This window comes from Oncorhynchus clarkii, chromosome 4 (assembly GCF_045791955.1).
Source record: "Oncorhynchus clarkii lewisi isolate Uvic-CL-2024 chromosome 4, UVic_Ocla_1.0, whole genome shotgun sequence".
Lineage (NCBI taxonomy): Eukaryota > Metazoa > Chordata > Actinopteri > Salmoniformes > Salmonidae > Oncorhynchus > Oncorhynchus clarkii.
This window is the reverse complement of record NC_092150.1, coordinates 41,252,320-41,275,070: the sequence shown is the minus strand read 5'-3', so window position 1 is coordinate 41,275,070 and position 22,751 is coordinate 41,252,320. Positions and strand designations below refer to the sequence as shown.

General features: G+C 45.6%; 1 protein-coding gene across 1 annotated transcript in view; it reads right to left on the bottom strand.

Moving 5' to 3' along the window:
- Positions 1–1,250: 1,250 nt before the first annotated feature.
- Positions 1,251–22,751, bottom strand: part of LOC139406818 (phosphatidylinositol 3-kinase regulatory subunit gamma-like) — a 297,830-nt gene continuing 276,329 nt past the window's right edge. Inside the window, exons 9-16 of the mRNA XM_071149873.1 lie at positions 14,387–14,485; positions 12,704–12,884; positions 9,872–9,997; positions 9,469–9,611; positions 9,018–9,194; positions 8,208–8,282; positions 7,788–7,961; positions 1,251–3,705 (exon numbers count right to left, since the gene is read on the bottom strand). Coding sequence (XP_071005974.1) covers positions 3,492–3,705; positions 7,788–7,961; positions 8,208–8,282; positions 9,018–9,194; positions 9,469–9,611; positions 9,872–9,997; positions 12,704–12,884; positions 14,387–14,485 — 1,189 coding nt within the window. The 3' untranslated portion in view covers positions 1,251–3,491. The remainder of the gene's footprint in view (positions 3,706–7,787; positions 7,962–8,207; positions 8,283–9,017; positions 9,195–9,468; positions 9,612–9,871; positions 9,998–12,703; positions 12,885–14,386; positions 14,486–22,751) is intronic.

Genomic DNA, 22,751 nt, shown 5'->3' with positions numbered 1-22,751 from the left:
AATTATATATATTTAAAAGTCAACCCAGTCCCGCTCACTACTATAGGACAACAAAACAGATATTTTATTTAATATATGTATATTTCTATATAAAGACATTCAACAGTGAGCAATGCAATGGTTCAAGTAATAGAGTTAGGGCCCTATAGGGCTCCTAGTAAAAAAAAAAAAAAAAACTAAAAGTCAACAAAATAACAACCTTCAAACCATGGTGGAGGATAAGGAAGGAGAGGAGACTGAAGTGAAGATAGACAGGCTCTTGAGCTACCTCAGTGGACAAACCTAACAGAGCAGGGCCACTGAGGTGGATAGACACGATTAGAACCAGGTAGACACCATTATAATTAATGACAAAAGGTCTAGCTTACTGTCTGGGTATTGTTAAACCTGGTTTTTACCAGTCCAGAGATTAAAGTGGGTTTTGTTATGAAACTGTTGTAGCAAAAGGGTATCCTAGCATCCTGCATGAGGGTCCTTGCCAAAGAAAACAGGGACGAGGAGACACAAACAAACGTCCATCTATCAGAACAGCCTGATCCAGTTTTACATTCAACATGACCTCTAACCCCCTTCCCTCCCCAGTACACCATATCACACCCCACTACACTCCATACAGAAGAGCTGAACCTCACCGTAACCCTAACAGCTGTTACTAGGCACATCAGAACATACAGACCAGGGAGAGACTGAATAAGGGAGAACCCATCTCTCCTCTAGTCTTGCGAGGGAGTGTCACACCTTCTCCCTCCTCCTCCCTTGCATGTGTTCTTTATCAAGGGCTTTCAACACTGACTGTGACCTAGTGACCGCTCCACCCCCCCCCCCCCCCCCCCCCACTGCCTCATCTGGCTTATCTTAGTGCACTACTCCAAGGGGTGGGTGTGCATGTTAGATAAAGATGATTCGCAGAAGCGTATGGTGTCGTTGTGGAGGAGATACAGGGGAGATAGATACTCGGGGGGGGGGGGGGCCTGGCTTTTACCAAGACTGTATCATTCACTCATTCATTCACCATGATGATTCCACTTCACCACCACCGCATGGCTAGATAACATGGCCTCAACTTTCCTTCTCACACACACTGAGCACTGGTTCTTACTGGTGTGACCCCATACACTTCACTGATTTCCACTGGTAGTTTAGTGAAGACTCCAGACAATATACAACTCTCTTGTTTTCAAAGTGTGACAAGAGAGTTGCTTATTTGAATCCAGTTTTTTTAATATGTAACTCTGAATCTGTTAGATCAATTTTGGTAGTCAACCTCACTGGAGTGGTGTCTTTACCCCCAATTGAGCCAAAACATTTGTCCAGTAAGGTGCAAATTTGGAGGGGGCTCGATTAAAAACCACTGTGTTTGTTCTACTCCAGGGTCACTAAACCACCCCTCTGCTGCAGCGCTACCCTCTCCTGTCAACAAGGCCTTAAATATGGCCTAAGATTAACAGGCAGGGAGGGGACAACTGTCTGGGAGAGACAGGACCCCAGGGACACTCGTAGATGGATGAGGAAGTGAAATAACCCACTCACTGTTTTTTTTCTGGTTCAATTAAAGAAAATTAACTAAGTAGACAGGACTGGTGTCTATTGGTGTCTATGGAAACACCCAGTTAAGTAGACCAGAAATTGTCCATTTATTTTCAATGGTAAACGGCCTGAGTGAACTATCTTCATTTATCCACCATATTTGACATCACTGGTCCATTGTCTGTCTCAGGGGCTGCTGGTTAGACAGGCAGCAAGGAGAGCCAATGGTAACTCAGTAGCCAAACAACAGCCAATCAGAATAGAGAGGTTCATATCAGGGAGTAGAGGTGACCGAATAGACTGGAAAATTGCACATTGTGGTCGTTTGTCATTTTGTCAATATTTATTGTGCGATGTTATAATATTTTATTTTCAACAGAAATGTTTCCACTGGTCTTAAAGGCAAGCACCGGGTAAGAAGTTTGAGTGAAACACAAACAAAAACAAAACAAAAAAAAGGAAAGAAAAGAAAAGCAATTTATCTTCAAAAGCTTCAATGTGCACTTTGATTATCTCTCCTGCGAGTCTCTCTGGAAGCTGGGTTCGTTCAGCTCTCCGGGTGACTGCTAACCTAAATAATCATAATACATTGCTGGATTGCACTTTCTTCAAGTTTTTATCATCATCAAAAGCATTCGTCTTCAACTTGAAACTCCCCCCTCCCTACCTGCTTCGTGTACACTAAAACAGTTCAAAGCCTATTTATCTCAAAGGTTCCGTAACCGATACATAAAGTCCCCGTTTGTTTTAAACAGACATTAGCATATACTACAAATAATATTTTGTTTAAAACAAACATGTTTCAGGTTCTAAAGTCGTTTGTTTCTCCTTAGTTTTGGGATTTGGTGTCAAACCGTACGGTGCCGCCTTGGCTGGGCTCTCCTCTTAGATAAGTGCTTCTACCCCGACCCGTGACCGCCGTCTAGACGGTCAAACCTACCGACCGTCTCCGTCTGTGCGTACCATCCCCTCAGAGCTTATAGTGCACGAGCACTGGGCCCAAACTCTGTTTCGCATGTGGTATTAAACAAAGCAACCACTCTTTTTCAATCTTCCCCATTCATACAGACTAATAAAAACACAATGGGCTTGTTTCTGCCCATGCCAACTTTGGTCTCTGTAGGTGACTGTAACGACATGACTTTACCATGACTTACAATGTGTCAAAGGAAATATGATCCAGCCATCAAGAAAACAAACTAACTCTCCATCTACGGTTAGTATAAAATCAAGCATTTTTTTTCTCCTTCTTTTAAGACTACAAAACATTTTTATCTCGCTTGTGACCCCTCTCGACTCTTCCCTCCCTTCGATTCTCCCTTCCCTTCCCTTCACCCCCCCCCCCCCCAACCCTTCAGCAGCAGTCTATATGGAGGGACACTGAACAAGCGTCTTTTGTCTGTTATGCTACATGATTTTTGCTTCTCATTCGGAAAGGGACAGAGAACATACACTCGACATCATTATAATCATCATCTCTTGCATTTAGCCAACAAGCGGTGAACAAAATAAATTGTCCAAATAAAAAAAGAAAGAGAACAAAACCAGAAAAGAAAAAGGAAAGGAAAAAAAAATGAAGAAATTGGGGCGACAGACGGACGACAGGAAGCAAAGCCTTAAAATTGAGCGTCTTCATGTTGTCGTTGAATCTGTAAAAGAGGCCTGGCTGGAGTTTAGGTTGCAGCAGGGTCACCTAAAACTCGGCTCTTCTCTTTTCCTTCAGTTTTTTCACATTCACAAACATTTAAAACGTCCTTGTGCAAATCAAGCAGTCTTTAGAAAGAATGCCCTCCAATTGTTCTAGTAAAAATATATATAACTCCAAGGTGGCTGACGTGTGTGTCGCAGCAAGTGTTTCCCACTTTTCCTCCCCATCTCAGGTATTTTCTCAGGTTCTGGGTAATAGTTACCCCCCCCACCCCCTGTCCCCTCATCCATCCTGGGGCTGGGTGGGGGGGGGGTGCTCATCTCCGTGGAGCAGGGCCGGAGGATGAGGGCATCTGTGCGTAGACAGGGTAGGCCAGGCGCACATTGAGCGAGTCGTTGTGCTGGACAAGGGAGGTCTGGTGGTAGTGCAGGACCAGGTCTTTCAGAGAGCTATACAGGTTGTAAGGCTCAGCGAAGCCGTAGCCCCTCTGCGTGCTGTAAATCACACAGTGCTTAACCTCGCCCTCCACACTGTAGAAAGAGAGGATAGGAGGTGTTAATATGAGCCAAAACACACAAGTTACGTTACAGCCTTATTCTAAAATGGATTGAAGTAATTGTTTTCCTCATTAATTTACACAATACCCCATAATTACTAAGCGAAAACAGGTTTTTAGAAATGTTTGTAGACTTTATATAAAAAAAATAACAAAAAATAACTTATTTATATAAGTATTCAGACTCTTTGCTATGGAACTCAAAATTGATTTTGTTTCCATTGCTCATCCTTAAGATGTTTCTACAACTTGATTGGAGTCCACCTGTGGTAAATTCAATTGATTGGACATGATTTGGAAAGGCACACACCTGTCTATATAAGGTCCCACAGATGACGTGCATGTCAGAGCAAAAACCATAACATGAGGTCAAAGGAATTGTCCGTAGAGCTCTGAGACAGGATTGTGCCGAGGCACAGATCTGGGGAAGGGTACCAAAAATGTCTGCAGCATTGAAGGACCCCTGTTCTTAAATGGAAGAAGTTTGGAACCACCAAGAATTTTACAAGAGCTGCCCTCCCGGCCAAACTGGGCAATCTGTGTCACGCACGTCTGTTTCACCTGTATTTGTGTCTCCACAGGTGTCTCCTGTTTTCCCCATTAGTCCCCGGTGTATTTATCCCTGTGTTTCCTGTCTCTCTGTCCCAGTTCGTCTTGTTTTGCCAAGTCAATCAGCGTTTTTCCTAGCTCCTATTTTTCCCAGTCTCTGTCTTTTCCTAGCCCTCCTGGTTTTGAACCTTGCCTGTCCTGGCGCTGAATCCGCCTGCCTGACCACTCTGCCTGTTCTGACCTCTAGCCTGCCTGTCCCCTTGTACTGTTTGGACTTGGACCTGTTCACTGAACCTCTGCCTGTCCTGACCTCGAGCCTGCCTTTCGCCTGGTACTGTTTGGATTGGTTTATGAACTCTGGCCTGTCCATGACCTGCCTTTTGCCTACCCCTTTTTGGTATAATAGATATCGGAGCTCAACTATCTGCCTCCTGTGTCTACATTTGGGTCTCGCCTTATGCCCTTATGATCTGGGGAGAAGGGCCTCGGTCAAGGAGGTGCCCTAGAACCCGATGGTCACTCTGACATAGCTCTAAAGTTTCTCTGTAGAGATGGGAGAACCTTCCAGAAGGACTGCCATCTCTGCAGCGCTCCACCAATCAGGCCTTTATGGTAGAGTGGCCAGATTGAAGTAAAAGACACATGACAGTCCGCTTGGAGTTTGCCAAAGGGCATCTAAAGGACACTCAGACCATGAGAAACAAGATTCTCTGGTCTGATGAAATCAAGATTGAACTCTTGGGCCTGAATGCCAAGCATCACGTCTGGAGGAAAGCTGGCACCATCCCTACCGTGAAGCATGGTGGTGGCAGTATCATGCTGTGTGGATGTTTTTCAGCGGCAGGGACTGGGAGACTAGTCAGGATCGAGGGAAAGATGAACGGAGCAAAGTACAGAGTGATCCTTAATGAAAACCTGCTCCAGAGCTCTCAGGACCTCAGTCTGGCAAAGGTCACCTTCCAATAGGACAACGACCCTAAGCACACAGCCAAGAAGTGGCTTCGGGACTAGTCTCTGACTGTCCCTGAGTGACCCAGCCAGAGCCTAGACTTGAACCCGATCTAATATCTCTGGAGAGACCTGAAAATAGCTGTGCAGCAGCGCTCCCCGTTCAACCTGACAGAGCTTGAGACGATCTGCAGAGAAGAATGGGAGAAACTCCTCAAGAAGACTCATGGCTGTAATCACTGCCAAAGGTGCTTCAACAAAGTACTGAGTAAAGGGTCTGAGTACTTATGTAAATGTCATATTTCGGTTTTGTTTTATTTGTCATTATGGGGTATTTTTGTATTTAATCCATTTTAGAATAAGTCTCTAACGTAAAAAAAAAATGTGGAAAAGGGGAAGGGATCTGAATATTTTCCAACGGCACTGTATAAGAGCAGTTTTTGACACACTCACAGAGGATTATTGAACTACCACAATTTAGCAAAACTTACCATGGCATATCATCATCGCAGAGACTCAATCAGTAGTACATACAGTGCCTTGCGAAAGTATTCGGCCCCCTTGAACTTTGCGACCTTTTGCCACATTTCAGGCTTCAAACATAAAGATATAAAACTGTATTTTTTTGTGAAGAATCAACAACAAGTGGGACACAATCATGAAGTGGAATGACATTTACTGGATATTTCAAACTTTTTTAACAAATCAAAAACTGAAAAATTGGGCGTGCAAAATTATTCAGACCCCTTAAGTTAATACTTTGTAGCGCCACCTTTTGCTGCGATTACAGCTGTAAGTCGCTTGGGGTATGTCTCTATCAGTTTTGCACATCGAGAGACTGACATTTTTTCCCCATTCCTCCTTGCAAAACAGCTCGAGCTCAGTGAGGTTGGATGGAGAGCATTTGTGAACAGCAGTTTTCAGTTCTTTCCACAGATTCTCGATTGGATTCAGGTCTGGACTTTGACCATTCTAACACCTGGATATGTTTATTTTTGAACCATTCCATTGTAGATTTTGCTTTATGTTTTGGATCATTGTCTTGTTGGAAGACAAATCTCCGTCCCAGTCTCAGGTCTTTTGCAGACTCCATCAGGTTTTCTTCCAGAATGGTCCTGTATTTGGCTCCATCCATCTTCCCATCAATTTTAACCATCTTCCCTGTCCCTGCTGAAGAAAAGCAGGCCCAAACCATGATGCTGCCACCACCATGTTTGACAGTGGGGATGGTGTGTTCAGGGTGATGAGCTGTGTTGCTTTTACGCCAAACATAACGTTTTGCATTGTTGCCAAAAAGTTCAATTTTGGTTTCATCTGACCAGAGCACCTTCTTCCACATGTTTGGTGTGTCTCCCAGGTGGCTTGTGGCAAACTTTAAACAACACTTTTTATGGATATCTTTAAGAAATGGCTTTCTTCTTGCCACTCTTCCATAAAGGCCAGATTTGTGCAATATACGACTGATTGTTGTCCTATGGACAGAGTCTCCCACCTCAGCTGTAGATCTCTGCAGTTCATCCAGAGTGATCATGGGCCTCTTGGCTGCATCTCTGATCAGTCTTCTCCTTGTATGAGCTGAAAGTTTAGAGGGACGGCCAGGTCTTGGTAGATTTGCAGTGGTCTGATACTCCTTCCATTTCAATATTATCGCTTGCACAGTGCTCCTTGGGATGTTTAAAGCTTGGGAAATCTTTTTGTATCCAAATCCGGCTTTAAACTTCTTCACAACAGTATCTCGGACCTGCCTGGTGTGTTCCTTGTTCTTCATGATGCTCTCTGCGCTTTTAACGGACCTCTGAGACTATCACAGTGCAGGTGCATTTATACAGAGACTTGATTACACACAGGTGGATTGTATTTATCATCATTAGTCATTTAGGTCAACATTGGATCATTCATAGATCCTCACTGAACTTCTGGAGAGAGTTTGCTGCACTGAAAGTAAAGGGGCTGAATAATTTTGCACGCCCAATTTTTCAGTTTTTGATTTGTTAAAAAAGTTTGAAATATCCAATAAATGTCGTTCCACTTCATGATTGTGTCCCACTTGTTGTTGATTCTTCACAAAAAAATACAGTTTTATATCTTTATGTTTGAAGCCTGAAATGTGGCAAAAGGTCGCAAAGTTCAAAGGGGGCCGAATACTTTCGCAAGGCACTGTATTGAGAGACTGACACTATGGAGCAGGCTTATCTTATTGATAGTATATACTTGAGTACTTACACTACGGAGAATGCTTATCTTATTGACAGAATATACTTCAGTACTTACACTACGGAGCAGGCTTATCTTATTCATAGTATATACTTGAGTACTTACACTACGAAGCAGGCTTATCTTATTGATAGAATATACTTGAGTACTTACACTACGGAGCAGGCTTATCTTATTGATAGAATATACTTGAGTACTTACACTACGGAGCAGGCTTATCTTATTGATAGAATATACTTGAGTACTTACACTACGGAGCAGGCTTATCTTATTGATAGAATATACTTGAGTACTTACACTACGGAGCAGGCTTATCTTATTGATAGAATATACTTGAGTACTTACACTACGGAGCATGCGTAGCAGCCCTTCTTGCTGCTCTCCCTGATGAGGAAGGCGCCGTCAGGTTTGCCTAGTAGAAGGTCTTCAGACTGGGTTCTGTTCAGGTCTCCTACAAACCAGCTCTTCTCATCATAGTGGGGCAGGTTTTCATCCTCCTCCGTACTCACAAAGTACCCTCTACACACACAGGAGACAGGGGAGAGAGATAAGCAGAGGGTCTAGCGGAGATTCATTTTAGATGATTAATATATGGTGGAGCCAACATATGAAATGAGGACGATTTACACAAATCTATTTCCCTCAAACATGAGTATAGTGAAAAGACTATAGTGAATGAGCAAATGTGAAGTCTATTGCTCCAAGATGTCCATGGTACAGATAAGAGTGAGCCTTGCAGTGCGAGGCCATGCTCTGAACACTTACTCATCTGTGTTCTCGTTCTTGATCCCCAGCCAGTCGTTAATTCGTTTCTGTCGCACTCCTTTGTGATTGAGCCAGCTGGGGTGAAGAAAGAAAGAAAGAAAGAAAGAAAGAAAGAAAGAAAGAGAGAGAGAGAGAGAGAGAAAATTAAAGAAAGTTAAAGACCTTCTTTCATTATGTGCATCGTTCCTCCATTGAACAGGACAGACAACAAAAGGTATTGAATTAATAGCACTCGCACAACCCTTCTGAATGAATCTGTGTATAGAAACGCGGCAGACCTGATAATGCTATTCTCCCCAGGCAGCCCAGGGACTTCCCTATAAAGAGCCTGCCTTTAGCTCAGATGATACACAAACTTGTAATACAGCCTAGTGTAGCTTAGTGGTTCGGCAGGTAGCCTAGTGGTTAGGGCGTTACGCCAGTAACTGAAAGGTCGCTAGATCAAATCCCCAAAATGACAAGGTAAAAATCTGTCATTCTGCCCCTGAACAAGGCAGTTAACCCACTGTTCCTAGGCTGTCATTGTAAATAATAATTTGTTCTTAACTGACTTGCCTAGTTAAATAAATACAAATATGGCAGTTCTCCAGTTAACCCGGTATGAACTCCTTGCAGTCTGGGTTACTTACACAAGGTATGTGTCCCTACTATACACCTACAAGGTTAACTCTTTCCTCCATCATATATTACTTACCCAAGACACTGGTGTTACTCTGTTAACCCTTTCCTGTATGGGTTACTACTTACACAAGGTACTGGTCCTATACGATAACTGCATCTGAACCCTTTCCTGTATGGGTTACTACTTACACAAGGTACTGGTCCCTGATCTTGCGGAGCTGGATGAGGTCAGGTTTGAGGCTGTTCATCTTCTTGTCCGTCTCTCGGTTGTCCAGCGCCTGGGTCTTCAGGTCCTGCTCCAGACGAATCTTACTGTCGTGGATCTCCCCTAGACGAGACTTAAGCTTCTCATAGTTCATCATGATCCTGTAGGACAGAGAGGGAGCGGAGGGTGAGAGGGGGCGGATGGGTCAGGACACTGCATACTGTATGCGTACTAGTGCACTACTATTACCATCATTCATCACTATTCCCATCAACCCCACAACCTAACATTCTGTTCAACACTTAAGGTCCATCTAGACACCACATTCTCTGATGTACACAAACATGACTTTGCCTGATGACAAAGAGTGTGTGTTCCAATTGGAGCAGGTCTGAGCCGATAAAAAAAGAAAGAAAAGAAAAGCCCCCTGAATACCTCTCGATCTCCTTGTCGTTGCCCTCCCGGCGGAAGCGCTCGATGTACTCTTTGCTGTAGCGCTCCTGCGTGTGACACTGCTCCTCGAAGATCTTGATGGTCTCGTTGAAGGCCTCGATGGCCGTCCTCTTCATCTGAATCTCCTGAGAGGGTTATAACAAAGACACCGGGGCAATCAGTCCTCCATTCATCAGCCTGAAACCGGTGCGATCGTCTATTTGTCTCGTCTATTTGTCTCGATTTATCAGCCTGGCACAGTCATACACGATGACTACACAGTCATAAAATAGAACATAGTTGGTGTCAGCTAGCTACTGGGTCTGTATTGGGTTTGGCGATGCGGGTGCAGGGTAGGTGTGTGTGGTATGACGGGCTAACAGTAATAGTGTGTTGTGTACGGTACCTGTGAGGTCTTGGTGTATTCCTCATAAAGCCGGTCGTACTCCTTGCTCTTCTCCTGGTATTGATTGTGGTACTCCTGGAGTTTCTTCCCCACCGCGTCAATGTTGTCCTCTTTCACCAGCTGATCCTGAGAGGAAAGAAAGAGAATGAAAGGAAGAGAGAGCGCACATTAGAGGGAGATACATTGATATGAAGTGCAGAGAGCGAGCGGAAGAGAGAGAGAGGAGGAACAGGAGTTGGGAATTAGCCTGTCTGATTGTGCTTACAGAGGGAGGCTTCCTGATTAATTCATGACCCATGATGCCTTTCTCTAGGTGCAAGGGGGGGGGGGGTGAATTCTCCACGCTAAGGCTTTTGAGTAATGACTGGCTGAGCACGGGAACCACGAGAGAGAGAGAGAGAGAGAGAGAGAGAGAGAGAGAGAGAGAGAGAGAATAGGCAGGGTTATATTTCACCATGCTGTGAATCCTGCTGTATAGGCACTTTGCCTGGGAAGGAAGGGAACAATCCCCAGCACTACTCATTAGATTGACTGGGGATGCACAGGAGAGGAGGAGGACCACTATTGTTTTCACTATATATTTTACCTCTTGGGGATGTTATTCGAAAACATAATGTTAACTTTCACTGCTATGCGGATGACACACAGCTGTACATTTCAATTAAACATGGTGAAGCCCCAAAATTGCCCTTGCTAGAAGAATGTGTTTCAGACATAAGGAAGTGGATGGCTGCAAACTTTCTACTTTTAAACTCGGACAAAACAGAGATGCTTGTTCTAGGTCCCAAGAAACAAAGAGATCTTCTGTTGAATCTGACAATTAATCTTAATGGTTGTACAGTCGTCTCAAATAAAACTGTGAAGGACCTCGGCGTTACTCTGGACCCTGATCTCTCTTTTGAAGAACATATCAAGACCATTTCAAGGACAGCTTTTTTCCATCTACGTAACATTGCAAAAATCAGGAACTTTCTGTCCAAAAATGATGCAGAAAAATTAATCCATGCTTTTGTCACTTCCAGGTTAGACTACTGCAATGCTCTACTTTCCGGCTACCCGGATAAAGCACTAAATAAACTTCAGTTGGTGCTAAATACGGCTGCTAGAATCCTGACTAGAACCAAAAAATTTGATCATATTACTCCAGTGCTAGCCTCTCTACACTGGCTTCCTGTCAAAGCAAGGGCTGATTTCAAGGTTTTACTGCTAACCTACAAAGCATTACATGGGCTTGCTCCTATCTATCTCTCTGATTTGGTCCTGCCGTACATACCTACACGTACGCTACGGTCACAAGACGCAGGCCTCCTAATTGTCCCTAGAATTTTTAAGCAAACAGCTGGAGGCAGGGCTTTCTCCTATAGAGCTCCATTTTTATGGAACGGTCTGCCTACCCATGTCAGAGACGCAAACTCGGTCTCAACCTTTAAGTCTCTACTGAAGACTCATCTCTTCAGTGGGTCATATGTTTGAGTGTAGTCTGGCCCAGGAGTGGGAGGGTGAACGGAAAGGCTCTGGAGCAACGAACCACCCTTGCTGTCTCTGCCTGGCCGGTTCCCCTCTTTCCACTGGGATTCTCTGCCTCTAACCCTATTACAGGGGCTGAGTCACTGGCTTTACTGGGGCTCTCTCATGCCGTCCCTGGAGGAGGTGCGTCACCTGAGTGGGTTGAGTCACTGATGTGGTCATCCTGTCTGGGTTGGCGCCCCCCCCCCCCCCCCCCCCCCTTAAGTTGTGCCGTGGCGGAGGTCTTTGTGGGCTATACTCAGCCTTGTCTCAGGATGGTAAGTTGGTGGTTGAAGATATCCCTCTAGTGGTGTGGGGGCTGTGCTTTGGCAAAGTGGGTGGGGTTATATCCTTCCTGTTTGGCCCTGTCCGGGGGTGTCCTCGGAGTGGGCCACAGTGTCTCCTGACCCCTCCTGTCTCAGCCTCCAGTATTTATGCTGCAGTAGTTTATGTGTCGGGGGGCTAGGGTCAGTTTGTTATATCTGGAGTACTTCTCCTGTCCTATTCGAATCTAAGTGTGCGTTCTCTAATTCTCTCCTTCTCTCTTTCTCTCTCTCGGAGGACCTGAGCCCTAGGACCATGCCCCAGGACTACCTGACATGATGACTCCTTGCTGTCCCCAGTCCACCTGGCTGTGCTGCTGCTCCAGTTTCAACTGTTCTGCCTTATTATTATTCGACCATGCTGATCATTTATGAACATTTGAACATCTTGGCCATGTTCTGTTATAATCTCCACCCGGCACAGCCAGAAGAGGACTGGCCATCCCACATATGCTCTCTCTAATTCTCTCTTTCTTTCTCTCTCTCGGAGGACCTGAGCCCTAGGACCATGCCCCAGGAATACCTGACATGATGACTCCTTGCTGTCCCCAGTCCACCTGACTGTGCTGCTGCTCCAGTTTCAACTATTCTGCCTTATTATTATTCGACCATGCTGGTCATTTATGAACATTTGAACATCTTGACCATGTTTTGTTATAATCTCCACCCGGCACAGCCAGAAGAGGACTGGCCACCCCACATAGCCTGGTTCCTCTCTAGGTTTCTTCCTAGGTTTTGGCCTTTCTAGGGAGTTTTTCCTAGCCACCGTGCTTCTTCACCTGCATTGCTTGCTGTTTGGGGTTTTAGGCTGGGTTTCTGTACAGCACTTTGAGATATCAGCTGATGTACGAAGGGCTATATAAAATAAATTTGATTGATTGATTGATTGAGGAGAAGAGCAGGGAGAGGAGGAAGATAGGTCCCGAAGAGAAAGAGAGTAAAGGATGAGGACAGTGAGAAGAAAAAGAGGGTGGAAAAAGTGTGTGTGTGTGTGTGTGCCTACCTGCTGGTAGCGTGAGATGGGGTACATGAGTTTGACGTCTAGCTTGGTGTTGTACTGGGCCAGAGACTCATGTCTGTAGTGACTAATCAGCTCCACCACAGAACCAAATGTCAGGGGGTCGGAGAAACCATACTTCCCATCCCGGTGGTAGATTTTGATCAACTTGTTGTTCCCCCCTTTCCTACAGAGAAGAAAACGACAGAGAGAGGATGCATGTATGAAAGAGGGGTTTCTAGAACCATTTGGACTCCTGTAAATTAATTAAAAGAATATACATTTTAATAATACCTTTAACGACTACTACCTCATAAAAAAAACTTTCTCTATACATAAACTCTTGAGTGAAGTGTCCGATGCCTTACCTCACTGTTAGTGTGTAGTGTGGTAACCTACCTCACTGTTAGTGTGTAGTGTGGTAGCCTACCTCACTGTTAGTGTGTAGTGTGGTAACCTACATCACCGTTAGTGTGTAGTGTGGTAACCTACCTCACCGTTAGTGTGTAGTGTGGTAACCTACCTCAGTGTTAGTGTGTAGTGTGGTAACCTACCTCAGTGTTAGTGTGTAGTGTGGTAACCTACCTCACTGTTAGTGTGTAGTGTGGTAACCTACCTCACTGTTAGTGTGTAGTGTGGTAACCTACCTCACTGTTAGTGTGTAGTGTGGTAACCTACCTCAATGTCAGTATGTAGTGTGGTGGTAACCTACCTCAATGTCAGTATGTAGTGTGGTGGTAACCTACCTCAGTATTAGTGTGTAGTGTGGTAACCTACCTCACTGTTAGTGTGTAGTGTGGTGGTAACCTACCTCACTGTTAGTGTGTAGTGTGGTAACCTACCTCACTGTTAGTGTGTAGTGTGGTAGCCTACCTCACTGTTAGTGTGTAGTGTGGTAACCTACCTCACTGTTAGTGTGTAGTGTGGTAGCCTACCTCACTGTTAGTGTGTAGTGTGGTAACCTACCTCACTATTAGTGTGAGCTGTGGTAACCTACCTCACTGTTAGTGTGAGGTGTGGTAACCTACCTCAGTGTTAGTGTGTAGTGTGGTAACCTACCTCACTGTTAGTGTGTAGTGTGGTAACCTACCTCACTGTTAGTGTGTAGTGTGGTAACCTACCTCACTGTTAGTGTGAGGTGTGGTAACCTACCTCACTGTTAGTGTGTATTGTGGTAACCTACCTCACTGTTAGTGTGTAGTGTGGTAACCTACCTCACTGTTAGTGTGTAGTGTGGTAACCTACCTCACTGTTAGTGTGTAGCGTGGTAACCTACCTCACTGTCAGTATGTAGTGTGGTGGTAACCTACCTCAGTGTTAGTGTGTAGTGTGGTAACCTACCTCACTGTTAGTGTGTAGTGTGGTGGTAACCTACCTCACTGTTAGTGTGTAGTGTGGTAACCTACCTCAGTGTTAGTGTGAAGTGTGGTAGCCTACCTCACTGTTAGTGTGCAGTGTGGTTAACCTACCTCAGTGTTAGTGTGTAGTATGGTGGTAACCTACCTCAGTGTTAGTGTGTAGTGTGGTAGCCTACCTCACTGTTAGTGTGTAGTGTGGTAACCTACCTCAGTGTTAGTGTGTATTGTGGTAACCTACCTCAGTGTTAGTGTGTAGTGTGGTAGCCTACCTCACTGTTAGTGTGTAGTGTGGTAACCTACCTCAGTGTTAGTGTGTAGTGTGGTAACCTACCTCAGTGTTAGTGTGTAGTCGCCCTGCATTTTAGTGGAGGCATCCCGAACCAAGAAGGTCCCATCAGGCATGTCTCTCAGCTTATCATTCACCTCTTCCCTGAAGAGAGGGATGGCGAGAGGGATGGAGAGGGGGAAGATAAGGGGATGGACAGAGGGAAGAGAGAGGGGGGAGAGAGAGAGAGAGGTTACACATCTGAGGCAGTGGCCAGATGACATTTACAAGAAAGGCTCAACTTTCCCAGTAGTTATGGCAGTGAATATACACTTTACCCTCTGTCCCTCCCTCACTTCCCCAACACATTGGTGCCCTTGAGACAGGAGAGACTGGCACACATTGTGTGTGTGTGTGTGTGTGCGCGAACTGGCTGCAGGCAGAGGCCTGTGTCCAACATCTCAGCTGAAACCGTATGGACAGTGGAGACATGTTGGGATGGTTTACCTTAAAACGACACACACACACACACACACACACACACACACACACACACACACACACACACACACACACACACACACACACACACACACACATATCCTAAATGGCTCCAGTCTGTATCCCAGACAGGCTTTAGGGGCTTTCCTGTCTGTCTGCAGAGCAGATTGCTCACCCTCCATCCCCTCTCCTCTCCTCATCCTCCATCCCTCCCTCCCTCCGTCTGTCTGTCTGCCTATCGGTCTGTATGTCTGGGCCAGTGTGGGCAGTAAGCCTCGTCATGCTGAGAAATCAGCCTCCCACCTCCAGTCAGCTGACATCTCCATGGCCGTCTCTTGGACGCCGGGGGTTAACTTCAGCCTGCCGGAGCAGCTGGGGCCCTGTGTGTGTGTATGTGTGTAAAGGGGATGTGGGGCAGTGTGTGGAGTTTATTTGACATGACACAGCGTTGCTCGAACACTGCTGCCCCAGGCTTAGATGAAGAAGGGGGGGGTTCATTTACTGCCAAATTCCCTAAACCCTCTGCTAACTATGCACCCTTGGTAACTTTCGGTTTTGTGTGTTTGAGTGTGTGTGTGTGTGTGTGTGTGTGTGTGTGTGTGTTTGTGTGTAATGCATTGTAAACAGTGCGGCCATTAAATAATTTGAGTAATAAGAGCATGAAACACAACCCAAACTAGCCAGAGAGACACTGACTGACGACAAGATTGGGCCATGCAAATTAACCAGATTTTCTATAAAAATCATATATAAAGTTGAAGCCGGAAGTTTACCTACACCTTGGCCAAATACATTTAAACTCAGCTTTTCACAATTCCTGACATTCAATACTGGTAAACATTCCCTGTCTTAGATCAGTTAGGATCACCACTTTATTTTATGAATGTGAAATGTCAGAATAATAGTAGAGAAAGCTATTTATCTCTGCTTTTATTTCTTTCGTCACATTCCCAGTGGGTCAGAAGTTGACATACACTCAATTAGTATTTGGTAGCATTGCCTTCAAATTGTTTAACTTGGGTCAAATGCTTCGGGTAGCCATCCACAAGCTTCCCACAATAAGTTGGGTGAATTTTGGCCCATTCCTCCTGACAGAGCTGGTGTAACTGAGTCAGGTTTGCAGGCCTCCCATGCTTGCACATGCTTTTTCAGTTCTGCCCACAAATGTTCTATAGGATTGAGGTCAGGGCTTTGTGATGGCCACTCCAATACCTTGACTTTGTTTTCCTTATGCCATTTTGCCACAACTTTGGAAGTATGCTTGGGGTCATTGTCCACTTAGAAGACCCATTTGCGACCATGCTTTAACTTCCTGACTGATGTCTTGAGGTGTTGCTTCAATATATCCACATAATTTCCCTTCCTCATGATGCCATCTATTTTGTGAAGTGCACCAGTCCCTCCTGCAGCAAAGCACCCCCACAACATGATGCTGCCACCCCCATGCTTCACGGTTGGGATGATGTTCTTCGGCTTGCAAGCCTCCCCCTTTTCCCTCCAAACATAATGATGGTCATTATGGCCAAACAGTTCTATGTTTGTTTCATCAGACAAGAGGATATTTCTCCAAAAAGTATGATCTTTGTCCCCATGTGCAGTTCCAAACCGTAGTCTGTTTTTTTATGGCGGTTTTGGAGCAGTGGCTTCTTCCTTACTGAGCGGCCTTTGAGGTTATGTCGATATAGGACTCGTTTTACTGTGGATATAGATACTTTTGCACCTTTTTCCATCAGCATCTTCCCGAGGTCGTTTGCTGTTGTTCTGGGATTGATTTGCACTTTTTGCACCAAAGTACGTTCATCTCTTAGGAGACAGAACGCATCTCCTTCTGAGCGGTATGACGGCTGCGTGGTCCCATGGCGTTTATACTTGCGTACTATTGGTTGTACAGATGAACATGGTACCTTCAGGCGTTTTGAAAATTGCTCCCAAGGATGAACCAGACTTGTGGAGGTCTACAATTTTTTTTCTGAGGTCTTGGCTGATTTCTTTTGATTTTCCCATGATGTCAAGCAAAGAGGCACTGAGTTTGAAGGTAGGCCTTGAAATACATCCACAGGTACACCTCCAATTGACTCAAATTATGTCAATTAGCCAATCAGAAGCTTCTAAAGCCATGCCATCATTTTCTGGAATTTTCCAAGTTGTTTGGAAGGAGTTGAAAGTCCGTGTTGCCCAGCAACAACCCCAAAACATCACTGCTCTAGAGGAGATCTGCATGGAGAAATGGGACAAAATACCAGCAACAGTGTGTGAAAACCTTGTGAAGACTTACAGAAAACGTCATTGCCAACAAAGGGTATATAAAGTATTGAGATAAACTTTTGTTATTGACCAAATACTTATTTTCCACCATAATTTGCAAATAAATTCATTAAAAATCCTACAATGTGATTTTCTGGATTTTTTTTCTCATTTTGTCTGTCATAGTTCAAGTGTACATATGATGAAAATTACAGGCCTCTCTCATCTTTTTAAGCAGGAGAACTTGCACAATTGGTGGCTGACTAAATACTTTTTTGCCCCACTGTATATGTTAACTTTCTGTAGGCAGCTCTGCTCTAGTCCATCTACGTTTCACACTACAGTCCCACACAGACAGGTCTGTGTGTGTGTGTGTGTGTGTGTGTGTGTGTGTGTGTGTCAGTCTGTAAGTGTGTCTACGCGCGCGCGCGTGTGTGCAGCTTCAGCCTCCGATGTGTGTCAGTTTTGGCTGGTGGTGGTAAGCTAAGCTGCACTTTACACATGGTGTAGATGAAACAGGGGGCCAAGTAAAGCCAGTCACTAAGCAGGCCTGTAAGCTGCTAAAACCTGCCTGGCTGGGAGACTCTGCTCTATAGGCATAGTGTGGTCTGGAGACACACAGACAGACTGCTCGACTGGAGAATTAGGTTCATTTTAAAGGCCCAGTGCTGTCAAAAATGGGATTTACCTGTGCTTCATATTCGTATATTCACACTTTTTGGTGTGAGAGCTGTTTGAGAAGACCACCTGAAATTTCAGCCTATTTTCGAGTTTTGGCCTGCCTGGTGGCATCACCAGGTGGTAAATTAGTTTATATACCAATAAGAAAGAGTTCCAAACCTTTCTGCCAATAACAACTAGTTTTCAGTTTCTCCTCCCCACTCAGGCCCCTCCCAGAGAGTCCGAGCAAAATTCTTGCTTGAGAAATTGCTCTTCGGTAAGCTTTTCCTTTTGAACATTTGAATTGAAAACAGTCACAGTAAGGTACTTAACTATTACCCAGAAATGGTTTAATATTGAGATAAAAAACAGCTGCATTGGACCTTTCAAAGGTTCTTCCTTCTAACATCCTCTCTACCCCTTGCCACCAAGCCATACTGTACAGTACATATCACAGTTAATATAAGACAGCTGAGAGAGAGAGAAAGAGAATTGTGAAAAAGCAGCAGGCCTGAAATGAAAGGGACTTCCGTGATCATGAGAGTGGCTTGGGTATTGACTTATGTGATCCCATGACTCGACTCAAGGCACCTTCTCGCCAAACAAACTCAGATATGCACTATACCAACACACAAGACAAACAGGGACCTTCGCACACACACACACCGCACCACCCACCCCACCTGACTTGCGCTAGTTAGTTAAACTTGTTGCTGCCATAGTTGACCTATCGTACCATCTGGTAGTGGCCCATCTCGACTGCATGCCTGTAAGAGTCTGCTGACTTCCACAGGCTTCAAACTTCCTTTTAAGAGGCACAGAAAGCAGCAGTTGACTACTCCATTGTCCACACTTTGATTAAATCAGTAGACCTATATCAATTTGAAAATACCATATAATACCATATTTTATCCTATTTTAGACCAGAGTGAGTCTCTCTTCATTAGCCTACCTTTTTGTTCCTGCAGTGAAGAGGATTCACCATCGTCATCAAAGGTTTTCGTAATTATTCTGCAGGTTAATTGGCAAAAAGCCTGCCAGTATGCAATTAAAGGAGCCAAATGAACAGCTCTCTTACCGATGCAATTTGGTAGGCTTCTAACGAGTCACTCATTTTAACGTCACTGAAGTCCATCAGTAACCAGCTTAATTAGCCACTTAGCTAGCTAAAGTAGCAAGGCTAATTGAGGCTATTTTGAGGCACCCTTGTCTACAACGACTCCATTCATATGAAACAACAGCCTCTCTGTTGGTTGATCATTGTAGCCTACTCCTCATTTAGCCAACTTAAATTCCATCATTTCAGATTAGAAAACTCCCACTTCACTTAAAACTGTTGTTTTATAAACATGTTTTATGTAATAGTCTATCCTTGTAGGCTATGTAGCAATGCCACATTGATAATAACATTTTAGACAAAGCATTTTTCTTACAAATGAATGCACTCCTAGTCATTTGGGGCGGCAGGTAGCCTAGTGGTTAGAGCTTTGGGCCAGTAACCGAAAGGTTTCCAAATCGAATCCCTGAGCTGACATGGTACAAATCTGTTGTTCTGCCCGTGAACAAGGCAGTTAACCCAATGTTCATAAGCCGTCATTGTAAATAATAATTTGTTCTTAACTGACTTGCCTAGTTAAATAAAGGTTAAATAAAAATAATCGAATACTAAAGTCCGTTTGGATATTTGAATAACCGTGCCCCTCCCTAGTCTAATTGCCCCCTTCTCTGCTCCTAACAGAGAGTAACACATGACAGATCCAACTGAAACATAGCCTACCAGTATTCAAACTCTCTTTTATTTATTTACTTATTTCACCTTTATTTAACCAGGTAGGCCAGTTGAGAACAAGTTCTCATTTACAACTGCGACCTGGCGAAGATAAAGCAAAGCAGTGCCTTAAAAACAAAGAGTTACACATAAACATTTGTACTGTCATGTACTGTCATGTTGTGTCTTGTCTCTGTCCTTTCCCTTCACCCTGTCTCCCTCTGCTGGTCGTTGTTAGGTTACCTTTTCTCCCCCTCTTTCCCCCAGCTGTGCCTTGTCTCCTCCTAACCACCTCGTCACCCCTTTTCCCACCTGTTCCCTTTTTCCCTCTGATTAGGTCCCTCTGTTTCTGCTCCTGTCTTTGTCGGATTCTTGTTTGTTGTGTTTCATGCCTGAACCAGACTGTCATCATGTTTGCTGTAACCTTGTCTTGTCCTGTCGGAATCTGCCGGTCCGTCTGAGCCTACCTATGTTTGGTAATTAAAGAAGCTCTGTTTAAGTTAATTCGCTTTTGGGTCCTCATTCACGCACCGTAACAGAAGAATCCGACCAAGAATGGACCCAGCGACTTCGGATCCTCTCCACTCAGCCGTCGGGATCCAGGGAGCGATGCTAGGCAGACACGAGCAGGAAGTGTCTGCTGCTCGACATGCCGTTGAGACCCTGGCCACCCAAGTCTCCAACCTCACAGAACAGGTTCACCATCTCCGCCTCGATCCACCGGCCACTTCCAGGGCTTTCGAATCTCCGGAGCCCAGAATCAATAACCCGCCGTGTTACTCTGGGGAGCCCACTGAATGCCGCTCGTTCCTCACCCAGTGTGATATTGTGTTTTCTCTCCAGCCCAACACTTACTCCAGGAGCACTGCTCGTGTCGCCTACGTCATATCTCTCCTTATTGGACGGGCTCGTGAGTGGGGCACGGCAATCTGGGAGGCAAGGGCTGAGTGTACTAACCAGTATCAGGACTTTAAGGAGGAGATGATACGGGTTTTTGATCGATCTGTTTTTGGGGAGGAGGCTTCCAGGGCCCTGTCTTCCCTATGTCAAGGCAATCGATCCATAACAGACTACTCTATTGAGTTTCGCACTCTTGCTGTCTCCAGTGGCTGGAACGAGCCGGCCTTGCTCGCTCGTCTTCTGGAGGGTCTCCGCGCAGAGGTAAAGGATGAGATTCTCTCCCGGGAGGTTCCTTCCAGCGTGGATTCCTTGATTGAACTCGCTATTCGCATTGAGCGACGGGTTGATCTTCGTCACCGAGCTCGTGGAAAGGAGCTCGCGCTCTCCGTCGCTCCCCTCTCCGCATCACTACCATCTTCCTCTGCCGGCTCGGGTGCTGAGCCCATGCAGCTGGGAGGTATCCGCATCTCGACTAAGGAGAGGGAACGGAGAATCACCAACCGCCTCTGTCTCTATTGCGGTCCCGCTGGTCATTTTGTCACTTCATGTCCAGTAAAAGGCCAGAGCTCGTCAGTAAGCGGAGGGCTACTGGTGAGCGCTACTACTCCTGTCTCTCCTTCAAGATCCTGCACTACCTTGTCGGTCCATCTACGCTGGACCGGTTCGTCAGCTTCCTGCAGTGCCTTAATAGACTCTGGGGCGGAGGGCTGTTTTATGGACGAGACCTGGGCTCGGGAACATGACATTCCTCTCAGACAGTTAAAGGAGCCCACGGCCTTGTTCGCCCTGGATGGTAGTCCTCTCCCCAGGATTCAGCGTGAGACGCTACCTTTAACCCTCACTGTTTCTGGTAATCATAGTGAAACCATTTCTTTTTTAATTTTTCGTTCACCTTTTACACCTGTTGTTTTGGGCCATCCCTGGCTAGTTTGTCATAATCCTTCCATTAATTGGTCTAGTAATTCTATCCTCTCCTGGAACGTCTCTTGTCATGTGAAATGTTTAATGTCTGCTATCCCTCCTGTTTCCTCTGTCTCTTCTTCACAGGAGGAGCCTGGTGATTTGACAGGGGTGCCGGAGGAATATCACGATCTGCGCACGGTGTTCAGTCGGTCCAGGGCCACCTCTCTTCCTCCACACCGGTCGTATGATTGTAGTATTGATCTCCTTCCGGGAACCACCCCCCCCCGGGGTAGACTATACTCTCTGTCGGCTCCCGAACGTAAGGCTCTCGAAGATTATTTGTCTGTAGCTCTTGACGCCGGTACCATAGTCCCCTCCTCCTCTCCCGCCGGAGCGGGGTTTTTTTTTGTCAAGAAGAAGGACGGGTCTCTGCGCCCCTGCATAGATTATCGAGGGCTGAATGACATAACAGTGAAGAATCGTTATCCGCTTCCTCTTATGTCTTCAGCCTTCGAGATCCTGCAGGGAGCCAGGTTTTTCACTAAGTTGGACCTTCGTAACGCTTACCATCTCGTGCGCATCAGGGAGGGGGACGAGTGGAAGACGGCGTTTAACACTCCGTTAGGGCACTTTGAATACCGGGTCCTTCCTTTCGGCCTCGCTAACGCTCCAGCTGTCTTTCAGGCATTAGTCAATGATGTCCTGAGAGACATGCTGAACATCTTTGTTTTCGTTTACCTTGACGATATCCTGATTTTTTCACCGTCACTCCAGATTCATGTTCAGCACGTTCGACGTGTCCTCCAGCGCCTTTTAGAGAATTGTCTTTTTGTGAAGGCTGAGAAGTGCACTTTTCATGCCTCCTCCGTCACATTTCTCGGTTCTGTTATTTCCGCTGAAGGCATTAAGATGGATCCCGCTAAGGTCCAAGCTGTCATTGATTGGCCCGTCCCTAAGTCACGCGTCGAGCTGCAGCGCTTTCTCGGCTTCGCGAACTTCTATCGTCGTTTCATCCGTAATTTCGGTCAGGTGGCAGCTCCTCTCACAGCCCTTACTTCTGTCAAGACGTGCTTTAAGTGGTCCGTTTCCGCCCAGGGAGCTTTTGATCTCCTCAAGAATCGTTTTACATCCGCTCCTATCCTTGTTACACCTGACGTCTCTAGACAGTTCGTTGTCGAGGTTGACGCGTCAGAGGTGGGCGTGGGAGCCATTCTTTCTCAGCGCTCCCTCTCTGACGACAAGGTCCACCCATGCGCGTATTTTTCTCATCGCCTGTCGCCGTCGGAACGTAACTATGATGTGGGTAACCGCGAACTGCTCGCCATCCGGTTAGCCCTAGGCGAATGGCGACAGTGGTTGGAGGGGGCGACCGTTCCTTTTGTCGTTTGGACTGACCATAGGAACCTTGAGTACATCCGTTCTGCCAAACGACTTAATGCGCGTCAGGCGCGTTGG